Source organism: Xenopus laevis, chromosome 9_10L (genome assembly GCF_017654675.1).
Source record: "Xenopus laevis strain J_2021 chromosome 9_10L, Xenopus_laevis_v10.1, whole genome shotgun sequence".
Lineage (NCBI taxonomy): Eukaryota > Metazoa > Chordata > Amphibia > Anura > Pipidae > Xenopus > Xenopus laevis.
The window spans coordinates 79,530,274-79,556,482 of NC_054387.1; the positions used below are offsets into that span (position 1 = coordinate 79,530,274).

Below are 26,209 nucleotides of genomic sequence, written 5' to 3' on the forward strand. Positions count from 1 at the left end.
TTAGAATAGCAGCTTTTCAACTGTCATCCAGGAAATGAAATACCTATATCATTGCTGTTAGGTTATGACTAGTATTTTTATGAACCCAGTGCACTATCATCCACTAGGAGGATACAGGGGTTATTGTACTAAGGGGGATTTTTCTATTATTGGAACTAGCTTTATTAAAAAAATTTTATCAATTCAGAATTGATCATAATTAGTGCATTGTAATGACCTAATACATGTGTCTCACATATGTGTCCATCTATCTGCTATTACAATGAACAAAATTTCTGTGAGCATGGTTTTGCACAGGGCATTTTATACAATAACATGATATTTATACAGAGTTCTTATACTAGTGAGTTTGTAGAGTTGGATGGGGGAATCTGCCAATGAACCCTTACCATATGCATTTTATGGTAAGCATATGCTGTACTCTCTCCCACCACTTCCAGGAGCTGTTTAAATCCCTGATTGATTCTACTAGAGCATGTAAAGTATATGGATACCGTTATGAAGGGAAAAAGAGGCAGTAATAAAAGTCTGCTATGGTGGATACACAAAACAAACATTATAACTTATTCAAGATACTACCAAAGATTATTTTTTACAAGCACAAACAACCAGATAACATCAATTTCTTCATTTTCTGCAATTCTTCTATACCTTTAAATGGCTTGAGCTCCACTTTCTCAGGAGCTTCAGGAGCTGGTTTTCCAGGTATTATCTTCTTTTTGGCCTCTGGAGCTTTGAAGAAAATAATTAAATTTTTACTAAGATGTAGAGTCTCTCATTAAATGGCAATGTTTCTTTATAAGAAGAAAAAGATTGAACCTAAGTGAAAGAAGGTTTTATTTTTTATGCAAATTTTCACTTAAGACGCGCAATGCAGGCAAATCTATATTGTAACAAAGATCATATCTAGAGGACATAATCACCTGATGAAAAGAATAAAGAATGCTGGAAACTTGCTTTTTATATCGTTAGCAATAAAAAGGCATCATATTTACTTCTGATGTAATGGCAAAAAATCTATTTTATATTTGTCTCCTCTTGAAGATGGATTAATATAGTACAATAAATGAGTACATTAGTAGACTGGAACTAAAATACATGAATACCTGTTTAGATAATGGTTACTATTACAAAGGGGCTGCTGGAATAAGCAATAAATATAGATATTTGAGACACTGATTATAAACTTTGGAAGATGAAGAAGAATTAGGAGTACCCAAAGGCAAGAAAAATAAGGGAAAAAATACTTCATTATTATAGTAATATTAATAACATGGAACAGAGTAAGAAAGTTTTTTGACAGTCAGAAAGTTGTTTACAAATGGGATATTTTTTATTTGCATGATAAATGTAGCTAAAGGCAGAAAATGATGCTTCAATATTTAAAATGTATATACCTAATAGTATGCATATAGACATTATAATACAAATGTACAATGTATTTGAACTTATCAACAATGTTCAAATATGGTTCAAGTTATTTCCTCTAACGGTCAACCTTTAATAATGAGTTTGTTTTTATTGCAAAGTATTTCTTATTCTCGATTAATTCTTCACTTTAATTTAATGAGATATCAAAAAATGTTGTTTACCTCTGTTCTGCTTAAAATATATCTGTATATTTAGATGCCATATGAATATGCAGTATACAGAGCAGATAAGCTATTCAACACATTCATAAAAAGATGGTTAACCTTTAAGTCATCTTTTAATATGTTATAGAATGGCCAATTCTAATCAACTTTTCATTTGGTCTTTATTATTTATTTGTTATAGTTTTTTTTAACTATTTGCCTTTTTCTTCTGACTCTTTCCAGCTTTTTGGCTACTTTTTAGTACTCATCATTCAGGGCCTCTCCTATTCATATTCCAGTCTCTTATTCAAATCATGGTTGCTAGGGAAACTTGGACCCTAGCAATCAGATCACTGAAATTGAAAACTGGAGAGCACCTGAATAAAAAGCTAAATAACTCTAAAAACTACAAATAATAAATATAAATAAAAAATAAAAACTAATTGCAAATTGTCTTAGAATATACCCTCTACATTATACTAAAAGTTAACTAAAAAAACAACCCCTTTAAGAATCAATTATCAACTATTGATCATAACTAATCTAGCATGAATCAATACTAACAGCAAACCATCATGCCTGGTGATTCAAATTATGGAAAAAAAAACAGTATACAGAAAATCGCAAAGTCACAGGTATTCCAGATAACTCCCATATCTTTAATTACTAAATATCTATCAAAAATATGTTTTAATTCACTTGTATGTATACGGAACCAAGCGTAACACATTGAATTTCATGGGATACTCTGATAACAGATATTACCATTTAGTATGGTAACTTACACATTTATTTTATATAAATATACCTGCCACAGGTGTGACTTCTGATTTAGAAACACGAACTGAGGTTTTCTCTTCATTTACTCTTTTCTGTTTTGATTCTGGCACTTCAGACAAAGGAGGAGCTACATCCTCCGGAACTCTAACAGGCATTTTGTCTTCTGAAGGTGGTACCATAGGTACAAATTCAGATTCTAAAGATATTAGTTGGACATTAGTGTTTTGCCAGTCAAACAAAAACTGACAAATCGCCAAAAAGACAAACACGTATAGACAAATCTCTATTTGTATTATACCTTTAGCTGGAGAAGCTATTTCTTTTTTAGTAATACGTACTCCCTGCTTTTCTTCTATGGTTGGTTTCTTTGGTGTTGCAGAAACTTTAAAGATATTAGTAAAACATATAAATTTAGACAAAATACACATAAAACAAAAACAACTTACAAACATAAAATCAAATACAAAGAAATGATACCTTCCACCGGAGAAACAGCTTCTTTTTTGGAAGCAGCCGTTGGTTTCTTGGCCACCTCTACATTTATAAAGATATTAGTATTGGTTTAGTGTATTTTATTCAGCCATACAATTACTAAACATAGAATGACTATTGTATGGATATATATACCTTCAACATGGAGGATTTGCTTTTTGGGAATTGATATAGGAACTTCTTTTTCTGGATAAATCACCTTGGTAACTGCAGGTGCTTTAAAAAGATTTGTTTTTGTTCCTTTATTGTATTTCCACTCACAAGAATGAATTCAATGTTTGTATAAAATAAAATGTTTCATTGAATGATATATACCTTGTTCGGGGGTGATCACATCTTTCTGGGGAGCTGGGATGGGTTTTTTTTCTAATAGAGCTGTTTTCTTCTGTACTTTCAATACTTAGAAAATAGTAATTATTTTAGTACATTGATGCATTTATTATTTCTAATCCTACTATATAAAGTATTCAATAAGACTGCATAATAAATCTGATATACCTTCAGCTGATAGTTCTGTTTGCTTTCTGAGAGCTACCAGGTCAGTTTCATCCAACTCTGTTTTCTGTTGTTTCTCTTGTTCTTTAAAGATATTGCTAAATTAGTCTGTAGGTCTCTACTCAGATGTATGTTGCTTAAGAATGTTTAAATAGGAAATTTACTCCTATGATAGTTACCTTTTATGCTAGTAGCAACATCCTTTTTAGACACCACAGTCTGAGATTTGTCCTTTGGTAATGGTCTCTTTGCAACTTGCTTAGCTTTAAATATATTAGTTATGTTTCAGTATTTTGAAAAGCAGTGTTTTTTTAATATCAGAGTCTGAATAATCTAAAAATATAGATAATGATTTACCTTCTACAGGAGAAATAACTTCTCGTTTGTGTGCAGAAATATGTCGTTTTTCATCTTGGCCTTCTTGGACTGTCATTTCTTGGACTGCTTTAAAGATATTTGTTTTGTTTTAATATCTCTCTAAATCATGCCTCAACCATGTCTAAATAATTAATACTGATATACAGTACCTTTTCTTGGAGAAACAACATCTCCTTTAGCTGTGGCAATGGTAACACTAATTTCTTGAGCTGATCTTTTTTGAACCTCCCCTACTAATCAAAAAAAATATTAGTTTTGATGAGTATGTATTTTGGTAATGAATGTGACATTTATTATGAGAGAGATGGTGATGACTCAGACAATGAATTACCTTCAACAGTTTCAATAGCTTCTTTTTTCAAAACAGCAAAATATTGTGTTTGTTCTGGAATCTGGCTCTCCAAGATCTCCACTTCTTTAAAGATATTAGTGTTGTTTTAGTATAATAAATCTCCATGTCATTGATTCAACAGTTACAATTACAAGGTCCTAACTATTATACCTTCTTCAGATGATATGACTTCAATTGTTTGCTCCACAATCTGTATTTTTTCTTCTGCCACAAATCTCCTTGCAGTTTCTGGTTCTTTAAAGATATTAGTAGGGGTGTATTAAAAAAACAATAACTCAATTAGTACAGTTTACATGGGGCATTTTTTTTCTTTTTCATTAAAATAACTTATTTGTATTTTAATTTCAGCAACAGCAAATGCATTAAGTATATTTATAGCTAGTTTTTGTTTTGGTTACTAGTTTTGGAATCTTTTATAAAATATTTTTATATACTATTATACCTTCTTCAGATGATATGACTTCAATTATTTGGTCCACAATCTGTATTTTTTCTTCTGGCACAAATCTTCTTGCAGTTTCTGGTTCTTTAAGATATTAGTAGGGGTTTTTAAAAAACAATAATTCAATTAATACAGCTTACATAGGGGCCATTTTCTTCTTTTTCATTAAAATAACAACTAGTGATGAATGAATCTGACCTATTTCGATTCATCAAAAATTTGCCAAACGGCTAAATTGTTTTTGACGTGCAACAATTTATATTTCACCCATTAGAATCTATGGGCGTAATTTTCAAGGCAAAACTCTGAGACAAATTTCACTCATCACTAATCATCACTTATTTGTATTTTAATTTCTGCAAAAGCATTAAGTATATTTATAGCTAGTTTTTGTTTTGGTTACTAATTTGGAATCTTACCTGCTTTCAAAATATTTCTAAATAAGCCAAACCTACAACATATGCAGTCAGTTTTTTTATACTAAATATGGACTAAATATTAAGAGGCAGATTTACTAAGCTTGAGTGAATAGTTAGAATAAAAATTTTTTCGAAGTATTTTTTTGGGTACTTTGACCATCAGATTGGTCTAATTCAATCGATTCGAACGTTTTGAAGTAAAAATCGTTTGACCATTCGACCATTCGATAATCGAAGTACTGTCTCTTTAAAAAAAAACTTTGACTACATACTTCGCCAGATTAAAGCTACCGAAGTCCAATGTTAGCCAATAGGGACCTTCCCCAGCACTTTTCTAAGTTTATTTTGATCGAATAAAAATCCTTCGATCGATCGCTTAAAATCGTTTGAATCGTTTTAACTAAGCTTTTGCGCTAAATCAAATTAGAAGGATTTTACTTTTTAACCCTTGAAATTCGACCCTTGATAAATCTGCCCCTAAGCCTATTAAACCAGTTTACTTTGATTTTGTAACAATTCTTTTCAAAAATATAACAAACATCTTTTATGTTTGAAGAATCTTTTTAATTGGTATTGTTGGTATTTTGAATGATTTGTGTCACATATAAGCAAAGCTCAATAAGAAAATACAATATTAACTAGGCTAATAGTTTTGCCATTATAGCTACATCATAAACTGAGTTTAGTTACTAATACTGGGTGAGTTTTGTTACATATATTTTAAGAGTAATTCCAGAAGCTTATAACCTTCATTGTAAGGGAAAAATATTTCCTACGTGGAAATATTTATTGTGATAACTGTTTCTTTACTTAATTTAGTGTTAAAAGAGATTTTTTTTCGGTCACCTCTGTTTTTTTTTTTAAAAGTTCTTTTGCTTACAGATTTACATATTTGGAAATATTAATAACTGAAGCATATAGCACATAATATAAATATACCTTCTCTGGGAGCCATGGCTTTTTGTGGAATTTTCACAGGTAATTTTTCTTCCAGTACAGGTATATGAGCTGCTTAAAAGATATGAGTTTTAAGTTATTATCTCCTTAACTAGATGGTTTTGACAGCAGTATGCAGCCAATAATTATGATAATGTACCTTTCGTAAAGTAACTTTCTTCTTCTCTGATTGTTGTACTATATGCTTTTTCTGCTCTTTTTCTTTTTGGTAATTCTGGTACATAAAAGAAAATCCAGTAGTACTTTAGAGTTTTGCTTAGACATATTATGTTAGTATCTACTACATGTTTACTGTCGTATTGCATTATACCTTCAGTAGTTGGTGGTATTTGTCTTTTAGGGTCCATGAACTGAATTTCCTCTTCTGAAGGATATTTTGTTGCTGCGTCAAGATATTAGTACATGATTAGTGTTAATGTAACAAGTACAAAACAAATGTATGTTTCTGAAAGTAGAGTACTGTTAACAAGGCAATGTACCTTGGGGGACCTCTACTTTATAAACGTCATGTATCACCTTTTCTTCTACTTCTTGAAGTATCTTAGGTACTTTGAAGATATTAGTATTTTTACCTCGAAACGTTCGATTCATTCGATTCGATCGAATTCGATCATATTCGACCAATTCGATCGAATCGAATGATTCGAACGTTTCGAAGTAAAAATCGTTTGACTATTCGACCATTCGATAATCAAAGTACTGTCTCTTTAAAAAAAACTTTGACTTCATACTTCACCAGATTAAAGCTACCGAAGTCCAATGTTAGCCAATAGGGACCTTCCCCAGCACTTTTCTAAGTTTATTTTGATCTAATAAAAATCCTTCGATCGATCGCTTAAAATCATTCGAATCTTTCGATCAAAGTTTTTGCGCTAAATCGAATTAGAAGGATTTTACTTCGAGGGTCGAATTCGAGGGTTTTTTAACCCTCAAAATTCGACCCTTGATAAATCTGCCCCTAAGCCTATTAAACCAGTTTACTTTGATTTTGAAACAATTCTTTTAAAAAATATAATAACAAACATCTTTTATGTTTGAAGAATCTTTTAAATTGGTATTGTTGGTATTTTGAATGATTTGTGTCACTTATGATATGCAAAGCTAAATAAGAAAATACAATATTAACTAGTCTAATAGTTTTGCCATTATAGCTACATCAGATACTGAGTTTTGTTACTAATATTGGGTGAGTGTAGTTACTAATATTTTAAGAGTAATTCCAGAAGCTTATAACCTTCATTGTAAGGGAAAGATATTTTCCTACATGGAAATATTTATTGTAACAACCGTTTCTTTACTTAATTTAGTGTTTTGGCAGCTTTACATTGTTATTTTATACCTATAACCTGCCAGGTAAGGAAAATGTGTTTTTTATAAGAGAATTTTTTTTGGTCACCTCTGTTTTTTTTTTTTAAAGTTTTTTTGCTTACAGATTTACATATTTGGAAATATTAATAACTGAAGCATATAACCCATAATATAAATATACCTTCTCTGGGAGCCATGGCTTTTTGTGGAATTTTCACAGGTAATTTTTCTTCCAGTACAGGTATATGAGCTGCTTAAAAGATATGAGTTTTAAGTTATTATTTCCTTAACTAGATGGTTTTGACAGCAGTATGCAGCCAATAATTATGATAATGTACCTTTCGTAAAGTCACTTTCTTCTTCTCTGATTGTTGTACTATATGCTTTTTCTGCTCTTTTTCTTTTTGGTAATTCTGGTACATAAAAGAAAATCCAGTAGTACTTTAGAGTTTTGCTTAGACATATTATGTTAGTATCTACTACATGTTTACTGTCGTATTGCATTATACCTTCAGTAGTTGGTGCTATTTGTCTTTTAGGGTCCATGAACTGAATTTCCTCTTCTGAAGGATATTTTGTTGCTGCGTCAAGATATTAGTACATGATTAGTGTTAATATAACAAGTAAAAAACAAATGTATGTTTCTGAAAGTAGAGTACTGTTAACAAGGCAATATACCTTGGGGGACCTCTACTTTATAAACGTCATGTATCACCTTTTCTTCTACTTCTTGAAGTATCTTAGGTACTTTGAAGATATTAGTATTTTTACTTCGAAATGTTCGAATCATTTGATCCGATCGAATTCGATTGAATCAGACCAATTCGATCGAATGATTCGAACGTTTCGAAGTAAAAATCGTTTGACCATTCGACCATTCAATAATAAAAGTACGGTCTCTTAAAAAAAAAACTTTGACTTCATACGTCGCCAGATTAAAGCTACCGAAGTCTAATGTTAGCTGATAGGGACCTTCCCCAGCACTTTTCTAAGTTTATTTTGATCTAATAAAAATCCTTCCATCGATCGCTTAAAATCATTCGAATCTTTCGATCAAAGCTTTTGCGCTAAATTGAATTAGAAGGATTTTACTTCGAGGGTCGAATTCGAGGGTTTTTTAACCCTCAAAATTCGACCCTTGATAAATCTGCCCCTAAGCCTATTAAACCAGTTTACTTTGATTTTGAAACAATTCTTTTAAAAAATATAATAACAAACATCTTTTATGTTTGAAGAATCTTTTAAATTGGTATTGTTGGTATTTTGAATGATTTGTGTCACTTATGATATGCAAAGCTAAATAAGAAAATACAATATTAACTAGTCTAATAGTTTTGCCATTATAGCTACATCAGATACCGAGTTTTGTTACTAATATTGGGTGAGTTTTGTTACTAATATTTTAAGAGTAATTCCAGAAGCTTATAACCTTCATTGTAAGGGAAAGATATTTTCCTACATGGAATTATTTATTGTAACAACCGTTTCTTTACTTAATTTAGTGTTTTGGCAGCTTTACATTGTTATTTTATACCTATAACCTGCCAGGTAAGGAAAATGTGTTTTTTTAAGAGAATTTTTTTTGGTCACCTCTGTTTTTTTTTTTAAAGTTTTTTTGCTTACAGATTTACATATTTGGAAATATTAATAACTGAAGCATATAGCCCATAATATAAATATACCTTCTCTGGGAGCCATGGCTTTTTGTGGAATTTTCACAGGTAATTTTTCTTCCAGTACAGGTATATGAGCTGCTTAAAAGATATGAGTTTTAAGTTATTATCTCCTTAACTAGATGGTTTTGACAGCAGTATGCAGCCAATAATTATGATAATGTACCTTTCGTAAAGTCACTTTCTTCTTCTCTGATTGTTGTACTATATGCTTTTTCTGCTCTTTTTCTTTTTGGTAATTCTGGTACATAAAAGAAAATCCAGTAGTACTTAAGAGTTTTGCTTAAACATATTATGTTAGTATCTACTACATGTTTACTGTCGTATTGCATTATACCTTCAGTAGTTGGTGCTATTTGTCTTTTAGGGTCCATGAACTGAATTTCCTCTTCTGAAGGATATTTTGTTGCTGCGTCAAGATATTAGTACATGATTAGTGTTAATGTAACAAGTAAAAAACAAATGTATGTTTCTGAAAGTAGAGTACTGTTAACAAGGCAATATACCTTGGGGGACCTCTACTTTATAAGCGTCATGTATCACCTTTTCTTCTACTTCTTGAAGTATCTTAGGTACTTTGAAGATATTAGTATTTTTACTTCGAAACGTTCGAAACATTCGATTCAATCAAATTCGATTGAATTAGACCAATTCGATCAAATTGAATGATTCGAACGTTTCGAATTAAAAATCGTTTGACCATTCGACCATTCAATAATCAAAGTACTGTCTCTTTAAAAAAAACTTCGACTTCATACTTCGCCAGATTAAAGCTACCGAAGTCCAATGTTAGCCGATAGGGACCTTCCCCAGCACTTTTCTAAGTTTATTTTGATCTAATAAAAATCCTTCGATCGATTGCTTAAAATCGTTCGATCAAAGCTTTTGCGCTAAATCGAATTAGAAGGATTATACTTCGAGGGTCGAATTCGAGGGGTTTTTAACCTTTGAAATTCGACCCTTGATAAATCTGCCCCTAAGCCTATTAAACCAGTTTACTTTGATTTTGTAACAATACTTTTAAAAAATATAATAACAAACATCTTTTATTATTGAAGAATCTTTTTAATTGGTATTGTTGGTATTTTTAATGATTTGTGTCACTTATGATATGCAAAGCTAAATAAGAAAATACAATATTAACTAGGCTAATAGTTTTGCCATTATAGCTTCATCACATACTGAGTTTTGTTACTAATACTGGGTGAGTTTTGTTACTAATATTTTAAGAGTAATTCCAGAAGCTTATAACCTTCATTGTAAGGGAAAAATATTTTCCTATATGGAAATATTTATTGTAACAACCGTTTCTTTACTTAATTTAGTGTTTTGGCAGCTTTACATTGTTATTTTATACCTATAACCTGCCAGGTGAGGAAAATGTGTTTTTTATAAGAGAATTTTTTTTGGTCACCTCTGTTTTTTTTTTTTTTAAAGTTCTTTTGCATACAGATTTACATATTTGGAAATATTAATAACTGAATCATATAGCCCATAATATAAATATACCTTCTCTGGGAGCCATGGCTTTTTGTGGAATTTTCACTGGTAATTTTTCTTCCAGTACAGGTATATGAGCTGCTTAAAAGATATGAGTTTTAAGTTATTATCTCCTTAACTAGATGGTTTTGACAGCAGTATGCAGCCAATAATTATGATAATGTACCTTTCGTAAAGTCACTTTCTTCTTCTCTGATTGTTGTACTATATGCTTTTTCTGCTCTTTTTCTTTTTGGTAATTCTGGTACATAAAAGAAAATCCAGTAGTACTTTAGAGTTTTGCTTAGACATATTATGTTAGTATCTACTACATGTTTACTGTCATATTGCATTATACCTTCAGTAGTTGGTGCTATTTGTCTTTTAGGGTCCATGAACTGAATTTCCTCTTCTGAAGGATATTTTGTTGCTGCGTCAAGATATTAGTACATGATTAGTGTTAATGTAACAAGTAAAAAACAAATGTATGTTTCTGAAAGTAGAGTACTGTTAACAAGGCAATGTACCTTGCGGGACCTCTACTTTATAAGCGTCATGTATCACCTTTTCTTCTACTTCTTGAAGTATCTTAGGTACTTTGAAGATATTAGTAAATGTTTAGAAATATGATACTAGCAACACAACAAAACACAAGAAACATAAGACATTTTAATAAAAGGTAGTTGCAGCTAACCTTTCTTTGGTGGAACATGTTTCTTATCCACCATGGAAGGCAATTCTTTTTCTTTTATCACAAATGCAATCTCTTCGGTCACTTTAAAGATATTAGTTTTGTTTAAGAGCTTTGCAAGTTTCAACAGCATTAAAGCAAACATATATGCAAATATAATATGCACTGCACTGTATCTATGATACAGATAACAAAAAAGAGAATCTGGAAAATGTATTCCAGTATACAACATGCACATAAAATCATAAAGCCTTTTCACTATAACTAAAATGATAGCATTTAATAGTTATGAAAATATTTGCTGGATGTTATGAAAAAAGTAGAAATTGCCTTTTTAGCTTAAAAAACTAGCATGTATATCTCTGCCTCAAATAAAACTTGGAGGCATAACATATTTTGGTTGCAGACTAATGAAATATGCTCATGTTTAGTAACTTCACACTGAGTACTGCCATTAAACATATTAAATAAATTATACCTTTCACTTGTGGTGCAATTTCTTTTTTGGAAACTTCGGGTATGATTTCTTCTGCAACTGGTACTTTAAAGATATTAGTCATACGTTAAGATTTTATAACATATATGATACAGGGAAATTAAAACAAATATGCAGTAAAAGGTCTTTGTACCTTCCACATCTTCAGGTTTCTTGGGTATAACCCGAACTTTCTTTTCAAGAGCAGCTTTCTTAGGGGTCTCTGGTACTTAAAAAATATTGTGTGTACTTTAATACACTGAAATAAACTGAAAATTATACTTTGTATATGTTGTACATGGTACTTTACTAAAACCTGTGCCATATGTATGCTATGCTAAGTAAAAAGAGTGAATTCTCAAATATTTTTTCCTTGCTTGGTCCAGGGGAAATGACCTTGACATTGTATTAAAGTTAATACATACAATATGCATCTTAAATCAGATATGCCAAAATGCTGCAGAGTATTCAAAATTCTGTTTAGAAAAACATTTAAAGTAGGCAAAATTGCAGACCATTAAAGATGTTAGTAAAAGGATAGTATAAAGATGGTCCTTGTTACTTTTGGTAATTCTTTGTTTGGTCAAGCAAATAATTTCTTTTGTGTGGCGCATGGAAAATATTGTACACTATAAACTGTTGCATTTTCTTATTGCCCCCCCCCAAAACTTTTGTTCTATGTCTTCTTGTCAAATTGTCATTATGATATACGCTGTATATACTGTATACTAATCTCCTTTTTTGGAAAATTTTCAAACAGAGAAAAATGACATACATTAAACGTTTTATTTAATCTGGGATTTAGTTTTTCTAGCTCTATATACCATTTGAAATAGTATATGACTGTACTTTAAAGGGGATATTTACTAAACCTCGATTTTTTCTGGTCAAGGATTTTTAGACAAAAACTCAAATTTTAGAAATTTATTATACCCTGAAGCTGCTAAAAGTCTGAATCTGAAAAGCCACCATCTCAAACCTATCGAGGTCATGTAGAAGTCAATGGCAGATGTCCCTTTTATAATTTGAAGATATCGTGATCTGCACTGGGCTTTGTCCTATAATCTGAAAAACTTGTGGTTTTCGGGTGCTAACCCTTAAAAATCTAGCGATTCTGTCCTCAAATCTGGAAATGTTTTTGCTTGATTTTATGGAGTTTTTTCCCAAACCTGACTTTTTCAAATTATTTTATTGATAAATAAGATAAAATCATAGATGGGAGTTTGGTTGTGCTTAGTTTAATAAAAAAATGAAATAAATTAGAATTTTAGTAAATAGCCCCCTAACAGTAGATAATTATAGAAATGCACCAAAATCTGGGGCCATTTCTATATCATCTTTAACCACATATCCTAAATACCTAATATCCCAAATTAAATTATTTACACATACAATGAAAACAAGACATCCCTGACATTGCTTATGTTCATAAATACTATATACCTTTCTGAGGTGGCACAGTCAGCATTTTTTCTTCAGTAGTGATTTTCTTTGGTGCTTCTGGCACTTTAAAGAATGGCACATTTTTATAAGAGTGTGAAATTGCTTACAAGCCAATTTCATAAGAAACATTGGAAAGAACAGTGAAACCACCAACAAAGGACACATGCAAAATAATTACACAGAACGTATAAGACACGGTAAGACTTAGCACATACATCAAGAATTGACAAACACTAGGAGAAACTTTATACATAGAGTATAAAATAACATTCTATTACATGGACAAGTTTTCTATAAAATTTGTACCTTTGGCTGTAGGTGCTTGCTCTTTTTTAGGAAGGGCCACTGGTGCCTTTTCCTCTGGGACAGTTCTCTTATGTTGCTCAGGTACTTTAAAAATGTTTTTAAAATGGTAAGATCTTTGAAGTATATTTGTAAAATTTACAATGAAAATGCATCAAATGCAGAAAATGTAATACAAAGTAACAAGGTTACATTGTATATTCTACTTAAGTAGAAAAAAATCTCTCTAATATTATAAAGGCTATACCTTTGGCGGATGGAGCCTCTTGTTTTTTAGGGGTGGGAACAGAGATCTTCTCTTCAGAAACTGGCTTCTTTCTTAATTCAGGCACTTTAAAACATTTTTTTAAAAAAAAAAAAAAAAACTTGAATGCCTAATACATGCTTTCAAGAAGTTCGTCTAGGTAAAAAAATTTTTTTTCTACAATATTAGTATATAATAAAATCTAAGAGGATTTGAACATATATAACTGAAATAAAAAGTGTTTCGTGAGTTATTGATTTTTTTGGGAAGCTCTTTAATATTTAGAATATAGATATTAATAGGTATACAATCAAACACATTTAAGGCTTCTCTATATGAAGGACAATTATTACACAAAAACATATATACACATTAATAAAAGTCGACAATACAAAGAAAACATAAATTAAGAATGTAGGGTCTATCATACATAAGAAAACTGTAATATACCTTTTGGTGGTGGGGCTTCCTCTTGCTTAGCAGGGGGAACTTTTACTTTTTCTTCTACTTTTTTGGGCACATCAGGAACTTTAAAGATATCACATGTATTTATAAGAATAATCTTGCAGGCTCAAAAGTGTTAACATGAAAATGACACAACACATGCCAATGACACAACACGTGCCAATACATAAACACTTATAGATAATTTCACACATCTAAAGATATAAAAGATTTTTTTCTGGACATGAAAGCATCAAATAACATAAGTAATATATTATAGACACATGTTAAGATGAACATAAGAAAAAAGAATATTAATAAGCAAATATGCTATTAAGAATAAGATTTTATTTAACCCGGCGTTTAAAAGATTGTTACAAAGATGTTTACCTTTAGCTGCTGGCACATCTTTCTTAGTTACAGCAACAGGTACTTTTTCTTCAGGGGCTACTCGTTTTAGCACTTCTGGTACTTTAAAATAAGAAACAGTAAGACAGTGGTTTAGGGTACAAAAAAGGCTCTGAATAAGCACTGGTTTATAGAAATCTAGTAGAAGAACGTAAGGTTTAATTGTTCAGAGAACACCATAAATTTCCAGTTCAATTTTTGGTAAGGTGCTTATATACCTCTAGGAGTAGGTGCCTCATCAGTCTTCTTAACAAGAGTTGGTGCTTTTTCTTCTGCTACTGCTTTCTTTGGCTTTTCAGGCACTTTAAGAAACATTATGGGTTGGTTGGAATTTGTTAAGAAGGGGTTTTAAGAGTGACAATTTCAAAGCACAAAACACATTGCCAACATACAACTATCAATTGTTATCTCTTAGTTTATTTAAACATTTTATCATCTATCTATCTATCTATCTATCTATCTATCTATCTATCTATCTATCTATTTATCTATCTATCTATCTATCTATCTAGCAATCTTTACCTATTTTATAGAAACCTTTTTATATTATAAATATATAATGAAAAAATAAACAAATCTATTTATCTATCTTTACCTATTTTAAAAGGCATCTGAAAAGCTAGATCAGTGCTATTATATTATAAATGTATAGAAAAAGTATCTATCATCTATCTCTACCTATTTTAAAGAAAAAAATTAAAAGCTATACTGTATATCAGTGCTAATAGATTATAAATATATTCTGAAAAATTAAATGTATTAAAAGTTTATTCCTTTTACCACCAGAAGTAACATTTGGATGACATGTGGAAAATTAAATTTATATAGCTTCAACTCTGTAACCTTTTACCAGCAGTTATGCTTGTGGTTAAAGAGTTAAAACATATATTTAAAGTGAATATATTCCATTCTTAAAGTTTTTAAAATAGTTAATGCATTATTGTTATTACAATATATATATATTTAGATTTTTATTTATAATCCAATCAGTCTATTATTTCTACCTAAATAATTACACGAGGCACATGAATTAGTCCCAAAAACCAGTGAGCCTTGCTAAAAATAAAAAAACATTTGTTCTGTGATTGCCTATGAATGAGACACCATAGACTCCATCCATGATGGATTGTTTTTAATTTTCAGTTTACAGTAAAGGCCTTTCCAACAATATGGATTAATATAGTTGCTGATTATAAAGGTAAAAATGTCAGTAAGTTATATTCTTTTAAGACAATAAGTTCTCACGTAACATTAAAATGCTTTTTTAAGCCAATGAAGTAAAAATTATCCATGAAACAAACTTGAGATATTAAAGGAAACATTTAAATTAACTGTATACCTTTAGCTGGTGCTATTTCAATTGTTGCTGGTTCTTCTTCAGGAACAGTTCTCTTAATGCCCTTGGAAACTTTAAAGATATTGGGATTTTTAGCAACTAAAATGTCCAAAGCATTACAATGTCAAGTAAAAGACAATTCAACAAATATAAAGCTGTGAAAGAAAGAATGGAACTTCTCTTTCTCAATTTTAAGGACACAATTAAAATGCTGATGTATGAAGATGGAGACATATAGACATCAAAAGAGTTTATGAAGAGGGTATGGGCACACAAAGAAAATGCTGATGAAGGTAAACCAACTGAAGTGATGGAATTAAAGCCTGAAGAGGTTCATGCAAGTGTGTGAATCCCAGATGGACTAAGGTACCTTCAGTATGAATAATTTCTTCTTTTTTGGTTATTGTTATTTCTTCCCTTCTTTCTGAAGTAGGTTTCTTAGAGTTCATGGGTACTTAAAAGAGATTAGTTTGTTGAAGACCATGTTGAAGACTTTATTGCACATTAGTAGGAAACAAGAAACACAGACTTCTCCCTCAACTATGGGCTTTTACCAGTTATCAAGAAGCTATAGTTTACAGGCTGCCAAGGCTATTTCAGGAAGATTTAAAATAATAATATCACATTTGTAGATTGCTACTGACTAAAAATATAACGTGCTTTGTATTGTATTGTATTAGACTAGTCTTCTAATAAGTAAGAATCAGCTGCTAAGTAAATCAGTTTGGCTTTTTCTATATTGAATGCTGAGGTGTAAGGAACTTTTTGGGACTGAATAGGGAAAAACAATTCTAAGGCTAACACAGTACTATTAGTATAAAAGAGTTATTATTGTAATAAGAAAAAATCATATCTATTTGTTATTTTTATATTGTAGGCTCCCTGATTTCAACTATATAATGTTATTGCTAAATTCTTCATAACGGGACAGAGTAAGACAACATAACAGACTTACATAAAGTAAAATAATACATACATGAAAACAAACACTTATCCACAAAAGAGGGTGTAAAAGAGTTCAGGCAATTTTAGTTATATAAAACATGTGTGATGTTACAAGGATGTGTGAATGTGTGATAATATACCTTTTACTACAGGAACTTTTTCTTTCTTAAGAGCAATTGTTGGCATCTTTTCTTCAGTTGCCACATGTTTAGGCTTTTCTGCCACTTTAAAGATATGATATCATTTTAGGATTAAACGAAAAGTACATGACAAATTAACAACACAGAAAACTAGGACAGCAAAAGAAATTCACAGCCAATGAAAGTATTTTGTGGTGGGATTATATCTCATTTTACATCTGTTTCATTTTATCTCTGGGATTAATGAAGGAGGTTTCTCTGGTGATAGAGAAAGAAGAGGTGAAGAGTATAATAATCATAGTATTATTATATGCTAATTATAACATAAAACGATGTATGTGCAGCTAATTAGGTACTAAGTCTGTTTTCTATAAAAAAGGGATAGCAACCGGAGCAATTTTATTTTGCTTTATATATAGATTCGCATCAATGGTTATTATAAAATTATCTTTTTTACTTAAAGAAGGGAATTAAATAAATAGATATTTTTGGGGTTACGCTGATTAATACAGTGAATATGGAGTTTAATCCAAGAAGACAGAGAAGATAAAGATTTGTACCTTTCTCTGGATAAACCACTGTTTTTTCATATATTTTTTGTTTCTTTATAGTGATTTCAGGCACTGGTTTCTGGTAAATGTCTTCTTCTGCCTCATAAATGTGATCTTCTTCCTCATAAGTTTCTGTCTGTGTTTCATAAATGTGCTCTTCATACCTTTCTTCTTCTTTGGTAATTTCTTCCTCCTTATACACATCTTCAACAATTTCATCCTCTTCATAAACTTCCTTAGGCACATCCTCCTTAGAATAGAACTCTTCCAGTGCTTGCTCTTCAGGAACTTCTTCTTTTTGATAAATGTCTTCTTCTTCAGGAATTTCTTCAATATATATTTCTTTATGTGCTTCATCAACCTCTTGTATATAAGTTTCTTCTCTTTCATGGTAAATATGTTGCTTAAAGAATGCCTCTTTTTTGCTGTATATTGTTTCAGATACTTCTTTTTCTTTGTACTCTGGTTGTTGAATTATTTCCTTTGACAACTCTTTATCTTTTACAGCAACTATTTTAACTTCTTTTGCTTTCTTGGACACCACTGACACTTTAAAAATATATGTCCACATTAATATGCAGTATAATTTTTTAGAAGCAAATTCACTACACAGCAGGTAATATATAAATATGTGTGTGTAAATGTGTATACACTGGAAAGGAAGCACACAAAAAGTGTGACTTGGGAATGTAGTACAATTCTCCTGAGGAAGTGTTTTGGTGGTCTGTTTTTATTCTAGTTCCTGTAAGCAGCCTATTTAGTGGAAGGAGGAAGTATTTATAAATATGTTACTATCCAATATGTTCCTATCTTTTGTCTATTTCTTATACAAGTTATTAAGATATTTTCCATGACATCCACCAGAAGTGTGATTTAAGTATTGCATGTTGATCACCAGGGCCGGATTTACATTGTGGGCACCCCTAGGCCCACTGCCGTTCGTCGCCCCTGTCCCCTCCCCTTCATTCGTGCAAATTTTCATCATCTGGACTGTAGCAATGGGGATTAGCGCAAATGAAATTTAAAAAATGATTGTATCTCCTGCGTATCCCCAGTGTTTTTGAACCAATGTGGGTGTGGTTGGGCAGCATGCCACCCCCTAAGATCGTGCTGCCCTAGGCCCAGGGCTAGGTGGCCTTTCCGCAAATCCAGGCCTGATGATCACAAGTTCTGGTCAGAAGTTTGACTCGCCAATTGTGTTGTGGAACTGCACATTTCAAAGATTACAGGATATCCGCATCATATCTTTTTCACTACTGTTTTTGGATGTATAATTGATATTCATATATGAGAAGCTATCAGCACTAAAAGGGTTGGGTGCATTTGAACTATTTCTAGACTAATGGCATTATGCAGTAACCCCGAGCAACCAATCAGCAGGTAGAATGTACTGGTCATTTGTTTAAAGGGAAATGTATTATTGGTTGCTTTTGGTTGCTGCTACTGTGCATATTTAGGGGGCAGATTAATCAAAATGGAACCACTGGAAAACTCACTTACTTTCTAGTCATTCCTATTAGAAGAGTATTTATCAAATACTGAACTTTAACTTTCATCCTTCAAAAAAATATGATTTTAAAAACCCCTTAAGAATGAATAGAAAGTGAGTTTTTCTGTGGTGAGCTCTAAACACAAATTTTGATAAATCTGCCCTTAATGTCTTTTATTACATTAAGAGTTATATGTACATTTTTGTGATCTTCCATTTCAGTGTTTTTTTTATTAATTCAGAATACCTGCCAGAAGGCAAGATTACCAGGAAGTTGTTATTCACAATAATCATATGCATGATTTGAATTGAACTTTTACATTGTCTTTTTGATGTACTTTTGTTGTTGTTGTAAAAGATATAAAGTTGCTTTGCAATTAAAAAATAGTAGATGATACCATCTTCAATATACTAATTATACATTATTTATTATTATATTTGTCATTTATGAAGCTTATTCAAATTTACTTATAGAAAGCCCTAAAACATTTTTATTCAAATGCTATTGCTTGATTACTATAGAGTGCAGTGAATACTTTTTTATTTCTTTAATTTAAATGATGTATAAATACATAGATGTACTTTGCATTATATATAATATTTATTTCTGCCAGTATTGGTCTATACCTGAAATTGGAGCAGCCACTTCCTTTTTAGAAATTTCAGAGGGCAGTTCTTCTTTCTCATGCTTCCTTGGAATCTCATGTACTTAAAAGGTTTAAAAATGAATTGTGAATTGACAGATGTACAAAAAAATAACAAAGATTCATAAGTACAAAAAAAAAATCACAAAAATCACAGGACATATAACAAAGAAACAAAAGATTTTTTTTTTTTTTTTTTAAAAAGAGTTCTTTTTTATTGTACCTGCTGGTTTAGGAACTTCAATTTTTTGGGAAGCAATATGTATCTTTTCTTCTGGTTTCTTTGGAATCTCTGGTGCTTTAAAGACACATTATTGAATAGGTTTATATGTGTTTCAAAGCTAACTTTTGCAGTTGAAATACTTAAAGAGATATTTACAACAGATATTCCATAAGAGTTGTCCAAAAAGTCACAGAAAGACAGAAAGCAATATGGCAACACAGTAAGCAACAGTAATTGGCCAAAACAATGATACCTTTAGAGGGTGGAAGTTTTTCTTCAGGAATAGGTTTCTTTTTTGTCTCTGGAACTTTAAAGATATGATTAATATGTGTGAATATTTGCCAGGAGTATTACGACTGACAAAATTTAACACACAGATACAAAAAATTAGTATATGGGGTAAAAAGTAAAACTAAAGTAAAAAGTTGGTTGCATGAATTAGAGTACTGCTGAACTTTAACATTATTTTGTACCAATGCAGAAAGTTATAAAAAGCAGTACCTTTAAAATACCTTTTAATGATGCCCCCCTAATCCATAGCAACCAACAGAAAAATAGCTTTCCAATAATATTACCTGCGGATAGATTTCTCTTGGTGACTTAGACTTGGAGCTTTTATCACACAATACTTTGTTTTCTACATTCTACCACTATAGTGTGAGCCATTTATACTTTAGATGGTCTGATATGTGTGTGGGCCATAAACGGAAAAACACTTAAAACTCACAAAAACATAAAAATAGACAAAACACATACAGCCTAAGCTAATACCTCTTGTAGGTGGAGCTTCTTCTGGTTTAAGAGGAACTGCAATGGGTAGCTTCCCAGCAGTTTTAGGTTTCCTTATGTCCTCCGGAACTAAGATACATTAATACATGGTGCATTTAAGAAAGATTAAAAAAGTATAAGACACCATACATTGTATCAGTGTAAAAGAAATCTTAAATGTGTCACAAAACAACAGAACAAAAAAACCTTAAGGAAGATCAGTGTGTCTTTTTAAAAACAAGATATATACCTTTTAGTGGGGTAACATCTTCTTTTGTAGATAAAGGTATAGATACTTTTTCTTCAACAATTTCTCTCTTAGGCATCTCAGACACTTAAAAATAGCAATGGTGTGCAATAAGAACTATGTTACTCCTAAAAGACAAGTCGAACACAATACAAGCAAACAAGAAAATACCACAACATGTATTAAAGACACAGACCACAGACAAGGTAGATAAAGTCTCACGACACTACTGCAGACACATAGAAACATGGGTTAATTTTAAAACACAATTACATCCATCTTAGCCATGACACTGGTCTCTTCTTTGAGGTACTTTTAATTAAGAGCTCTGTTTCTGAAAGAACCACTGCTTGTGCTTACATGCCATGCACATTATTGCAAGACATTATTGTTACATCTGAGGTATTAATATTAAAAATATTAATTGATCCAGTACTTAATACAAATTTGGCAAATGGCACAATGATAATGCCAATTAACCACAGGTTTTCTTTTAAGACTGAGGGGCCCATTTACTTAGCTTGAGTGAAGGAATAGAATAAAAAAAAACTTCGAATTTTGAATGTTATTTTTGGCTACTTCGACCATCGAATGGGCTACTTCGACCTTCGACTACAACTTCGAATCAAACGATTCGAACTAAAAATCGTTCGACTATTCGAACATTCGATAGTCGAAGTACTGTCTCTTTAAAAACTTCAACCCCCTAGTTCGCCACCTAAAACCTACCGAAGTCAATGTTAGCCTATGGGGAAGGTCCCCATAGACTTTGCTAGCTTTTTTAGGTTGAAGAAAAATCGTTCGATCGATGGATTAAAATCCTTCGAATTGTTCGATTCGAAGGTTTTAATCGTTGCGGTAAATCCTTCGACTTCGATATTCGACGTCGAAGGATTTCAATTCAGCAGTCAAATATCGAGGGTTAATTAACCCTCGATATTCGACCATAAGTAAATCTGCCCCAAAAGAAGCATATGGAAGGAGTTGAACAAAGAGGTATAATAAATAAGTAGCCAAATTGGAAACTTTTTGCTTTTAATTAAAAGATCTTTATGATTTATAGGACCTATTTTTGCATGTATCTTACTTAAATATCAATGTTTATATGAACCAATTTTGCATTTTAGTAGGAAAGGTTATTATACCAAAGTAATTATATATAGTTTATAAAAGATGCACGGACATTTAAATTATTATGATCATATTCTTCCTGACTTTTAGAGGATAAGGAATTTATAGGAAAGCAAAATATAGTAGCATGTAAAGCGACAGCATGGAAATTTTGTTAAATTTGCTAAATTTTTATGCAAAAGCTACTAAAAAAACTTTTGTTGGTATGGCCTCTTCCTTTTTAGGAAAAATTTTGGGCAGCTTCCTTGGTATTTCAGCCACTTTAAAAATATTATTGTTTAGAGTAATATTTATCGTTTTTCCACTTGCATATTTGAAGATTGTTTCATAATTTGAACAACACAAAATGTATAGACATTTCTGTCTCTGCCTTTGTAAAACATATAGAAAAATGAGTTCTACAGACAATGTCACAATGTCACAAAGTAGTCATCTCCAATCATCCATAATGCCAAAACATGTTATACTCAGTAGGGCTTGCTAAAGATTATAAGCATACAGTGTATTAATAGCACAAGGGTTGTTGAGTTATCTACCTTTGGCTGGTGGAGTTTCCTCTTTTTTAGGTACAGAAATGGGAACGCTTTCCTCTGGCACTCTCTTTGTAGGCACTTAAAGAATATTATGTCATTTTAGATACATGACATTAAAGAATAAAGTAAAAATAGAATGTCACAGCCTTTCATTCCACAGACACAACACAAAAAAGATTTCTTTAAGATAAAAACACTTAGTGAAGACAAAACCCTGTCAAATGCCACAAGAACCAAATGTGTTAGTATGAAACTTAAACTTGGTTTTAGACAGCATCCCCTGGATGGTAATATCATGCAAAGAATATAGGCTGATCCTAGTTGTTGCCCAGTCTGTGAAAAACACCAGAGTATCCCTGCAGTGACATTCTGTACCTTTAGCTGGTCGAGTATCCTTTATCGTGGGAACAACCACTGGCACTTCTTCCTCTGGAACAGCTCTCTTTGGAATGCCCGCAACTTGAAATATATTGCATATATTTTTCTCAGTTTATATGAAAGACCAATGCAAATGAGTTTTCAAAACAGTGATGTTTTGATTGACGAGTAAGGTCATGTCTAAATGGGTTACCTGTAGTGGGTGGCTCCTCCCTTCGAAGTGTTACAGCAGGTAGTTTCTCTTCTGGAGTTGGTCTCTTGGGAACTTCCGGAACTTCAAATACATTCAACATTACTTAATATTATACAAAGACACAGTATAAGATGCTAACAGCTAACAAAAATAGGATTGGCTACATAATTAGACATAAACAAACATAATCAACTGGACATCAAGAAAGGTGAACAAAAGTTTACATATGAAAAAATTAATAAGCAGAAGAAGATTTTATTTGTTTAAGAAAAAGAAGCTTTAAACAAGGCAGTGCTCATATGCTATAGAGGATCCATGATGTAGCATAATACAATAAAACTACATTTATAAAAATATAAAACAAAACACATTTAACACAGAATTACAGACTCAGCGATGTAAGTTGCAGACAATGCTAGGTAAGGGATGCAAGGTAACTTATATACCTTTAGCAGGGGGAATCTCTGATTTTTTGAGTGGTGTAACCGGTACTTTCTCCTCTGGAACAGGTTTTTTTCGTGCCTCTGGCACTTAAAAATATATTATGTTAAAATGTTGTTTATATTTAGGTTCCTTTTCTATAATTATGGTGTATTTAAAATACAGATGTATAGACAGATATAAACCAAGACAGCCAACAGCCTTTGTTGCATTACATCACATTAAGGAAGCTATGGTATTCTTACAAAATACCCTCAAAAGAAATATATAACATATGCTACTATACCTGTAGGAATCTTAGGTTCTGTCACTTTAAGTAGTACAGTTGGTTCTTCTAGTTTCTTAGGTACCACAGGCACTTTAAAAGATATTCATATTCAGTATTCTGTATTTTATTAATGTTATGGTCATAAAACCATGAAAATTATAATATGTCTAACTATAATGTTAATAGAGGAATGGTGCCTGAAGATTTAAAACACACATACTAAAACAAGACAAATCAAAACACAACATGACATAGACTGTTCTTACGATCTTAACTAAATATGGGGTTTGATTCCATATAATCATAACAGTTTGACTTGGTGTATGTTTACAGTTTTTGCATATAGTCCCCATTGTTTCCATAAAAAAATTCAAACAAAAAATTATATATTTTAAGAGATATATTGTTCCTGCCATCCCCTTCAAACTAAACTTTGCCGTGTGGGGTATAAATGATTGTTTTTTTGAATTTCCTGTTTTCTCACAACAAACCATCTTCAACTTTTTTTAGTTTTCTAATGTAGGAAAATGTAAGAGTTTGTCTAAATACTTTATATAAGTGCTTTAAATTTTATAGAAGAATACACTGTTATTATGATCATACAAGCAAAATAAAAGAAAATAAATAGTGCATTACAAAAACAGCCAATGTCAAATGTTATATTAAGATCCATGTCATTTTTTGGCCAATAGCTTTTTTAGATGCAATACAATGTGCAGCAATTAAAAAGAGCTGCAGTTAAGTTAATTTTGTTGTTTTAGGGAGCAAACCTATTTGGAAGATACTTGTTGTTCTGATTTTATAACATTTTCTTATAGTAGAATAATAATAAAAGTCTGACTTACATCAAAGGTTAATATCTCTATACACTCCATAAGTGGACATGAAACAACACATACTCACTTCACAAACTTAAAACAACTTTAAGAAAACTGGTCTGGTATCCAAAAATTTACAAAAATATAAAGACAAAAGAAATAAAAATAAATAACTAAACTGCAGGTGAAGATTTAAAATGTTAAAGAACAAATATACCTTCCACTGGAGATATCTCCTTTTTAGGAGCCAACTGAATTTTCTCTTCTATGCCTTTCTTTGGAACTTCAGGCACTAAAGACATTAATTTAAATTACATTAGAGTCTACATATAGGACTCTGAAAAGTTTAAGGTATTTTTTTCCAAAGAACGTATTCATTCTCAGCTAACATAAAATAAAAATATTACAGAATGTATAATGCTGTGCTGTTTTATACCTCTGGCTGGTGGAGCCTCTTCTTTTTTGGGAACAGCTACAGGGATTTTCTCTTCTGTAGTAACCTTCTTTGGTACCTCAGAGACTACAGAAAATATTATGAACGTGAATGCTTATGAATTACCATAGACCTTCATGCATTTAAACACTGAACCATGTTGTGCATTTTAATGTGTTAACGTGATTTAAGTCAAGCTGCCAAATTGAAAGCATAAGCACAAGTAGAATTGAAAGAATGTAACTTGAACAAAAGCATCATTATTAATTACTTTTTCCAGCAAGTGACATGACTAGAAGAGTGAACACACACGGAACAATTACAGAGTTATGGGACAACTGAAACAACAAAAGTTCAGTAAGGTGGATTAGAACATGAAGGTCCCTTGTTTAGTATTTTCACAGAGACCCAAAGAATTTTTCAAACAAGGCTATATGAGGATAACATATAAAGACAAACATTTACATGTACATAGGCTTGGCAAAAATCGTTTTACTATAAATATAAAGAGGCTTGCTGATAAGACATTACACACAAAGATACCTCTAGTTGGTGGTGCCTCCTCCTTTTTAGGAACAGCTACAGGTACTTTTTCCTCAGGCACTGCTTTTTTAGCAGCTTCTGGCACTTTAAAACAACATTATTGATTTTAAATTACATGAATATATCAAAAACACTTATAAAACATGACAGTAAAAAGACAACATTTAGCAGGATTCCAAAGTATTTAAGAACAAATATAAAGATATGATAAAACAAGAGACAAAGCACAATATATTTATATATCAGCCAAAAACATGAACAACCACAACATCTTAAAATGCATCCATATACCTTTTTGTGGTGCAACAGCTTCCTTTTTAGGAGCAGCAGCAGGAACTTTTTCCTCCACAATGGCTCTTTTTGGAACCTTTGGAGCTTTAAAGATATTGACACATTTCAAGTCTCAGTCATCTTTGTGCTTACATTATTCTTTTTTTTATCAATAAAAAATGAAGATTTGTATAGAGATTTGCTGTATTGAAAGGGACATTTACCTTCAGCGATCTCTTCCTTTCTAGAGATGGATATTTCAACTTTTTCCTCTACAACGGTTCTCTCATGTACAGATGGCACTACAGAATATACAAGAAATGTGACTGAACCCTGATTCACATTTCTAAAATGATCTAAACACTTTAATTCTCTGAAGCACTCACATTATTAATGACATACAGTAAACAGTTAATGGGGAGAACACATTGTATAAGATTGACATGTGTGATTGTATGACAGACATCTGAATACACATGGGAATCTCATTCCATAAAGTCA

General features: G+C 31.5%; 1 protein-coding gene across 3 annotated transcripts in view; it reads right to left on the minus strand.

The window, feature by feature from the left end:
* LOC108701391 (titin) overlaps positions 1–26,209 on the minus strand; it is a 234,891-nt gene that overhangs the window by 105,035 nt on the left and 103,647 nt on the right. For all 3 annotated transcript variants that reach the window (XM_041576219.1, XM_041576221.1, XM_041576220.1), the window contains 54 exons: positions 25,933–26,010; positions 25,730–25,813; positions 25,439–25,522; positions 24,899–24,982; positions 24,680–24,754; positions 23,663–23,734; positions 23,382–23,465; positions 22,936–23,016; positions 22,740–22,823; positions 22,368–22,442; positions 20,704–20,787; positions 20,457–20,543; positions 19,939–19,992; positions 19,686–19,760; positions 19,446–19,526; positions 17,339–17,878; positions 16,779–16,862; positions 16,064–16,147; positions 15,697–15,765; positions 14,576–14,659; positions 14,340–14,420; positions 13,956–14,033; positions 13,509–13,592; positions 13,265–13,348; positions 12,959–13,021; positions 11,670–11,744; positions 11,519–11,581; positions 11,044–11,124; positions 10,877–10,945; positions 10,708–10,779; positions 10,537–10,611; positions 10,380–10,451; positions 9,208–9,279; positions 9,037–9,111; positions 8,880–8,951; positions 7,707–7,778; positions 7,536–7,610; positions 7,379–7,450; positions 6,200–6,271; positions 6,029–6,103; positions 5,872–5,943; positions 4,514–4,597; positions 4,222–4,305; positions 4,051–4,134; positions 3,869–3,952; positions 3,699–3,785; positions 3,521–3,604; positions 3,345–3,425; positions 3,162–3,245; positions 2,982–3,062; positions 2,832–2,888; positions 2,653–2,736; positions 2,383–2,550; positions 652–732 (listed from right to left, as the gene is read on the minus strand). In XM_041576219.1, coding sequence (XP_041432153.1) covers positions 652–732; positions 2,383–2,550; positions 2,653–2,736; positions 2,832–2,888; positions 2,982–3,062; positions 3,162–3,245; positions 3,345–3,425; positions 3,521–3,604; positions 3,699–3,785; positions 3,869–3,952; positions 4,051–4,134; positions 4,222–4,305; positions 4,514–4,597; positions 5,872–5,943; positions 6,029–6,103; positions 6,200–6,271; positions 7,379–7,450; positions 7,536–7,610; positions 7,707–7,778; positions 8,880–8,951; positions 9,037–9,111; positions 9,208–9,279; positions 10,380–10,451; positions 10,537–10,611; positions 10,708–10,779; positions 10,877–10,945; positions 11,044–11,124; positions 11,519–11,581; positions 11,670–11,744; positions 12,959–13,021; positions 13,265–13,348; positions 13,509–13,592; positions 13,956–14,033; positions 14,340–14,420; positions 14,576–14,659; positions 15,697–15,765; positions 16,064–16,147; positions 16,779–16,862; positions 17,339–17,878; positions 19,446–19,526; positions 19,686–19,760; positions 19,939–19,992; positions 20,457–20,543; positions 20,704–20,787; positions 22,368–22,442; positions 22,740–22,823; positions 22,936–23,016; positions 23,382–23,465; positions 23,663–23,734; positions 24,680–24,754; positions 24,899–24,982; positions 25,439–25,522; positions 25,730–25,813; positions 25,933–26,010 — 4,740 coding nt within the window. The remainder of the gene's footprint in view (positions 1–651; positions 733–2,382; positions 2,551–2,652; positions 2,737–2,831; positions 2,889–2,981; positions 3,063–3,161; positions 3,246–3,344; positions 3,426–3,520; positions 3,605–3,698; positions 3,786–3,868; positions 3,953–4,050; positions 4,135–4,221; positions 4,306–4,513; positions 4,598–5,871; positions 5,944–6,028; positions 6,104–6,199; positions 6,272–7,378; positions 7,451–7,535; positions 7,611–7,706; positions 7,779–8,879; positions 8,952–9,036; positions 9,112–9,207; positions 9,280–10,379; positions 10,452–10,536; positions 10,612–10,707; positions 10,780–10,876; positions 10,946–11,043; positions 11,125–11,518; positions 11,582–11,669; positions 11,745–12,958; positions 13,022–13,264; positions 13,349–13,508; positions 13,593–13,955; positions 14,034–14,339; positions 14,421–14,575; positions 14,660–15,696; positions 15,766–16,063; positions 16,148–16,778; positions 16,863–17,338; positions 17,879–19,445; positions 19,527–19,685; positions 19,761–19,938; positions 19,993–20,456; positions 20,544–20,703; positions 20,788–22,367; positions 22,443–22,739; positions 22,824–22,935; positions 23,017–23,381; positions 23,466–23,662; positions 23,735–24,679; positions 24,755–24,898; positions 24,983–25,438; positions 25,523–25,729; positions 25,814–25,932; positions 26,011–26,209) is intronic.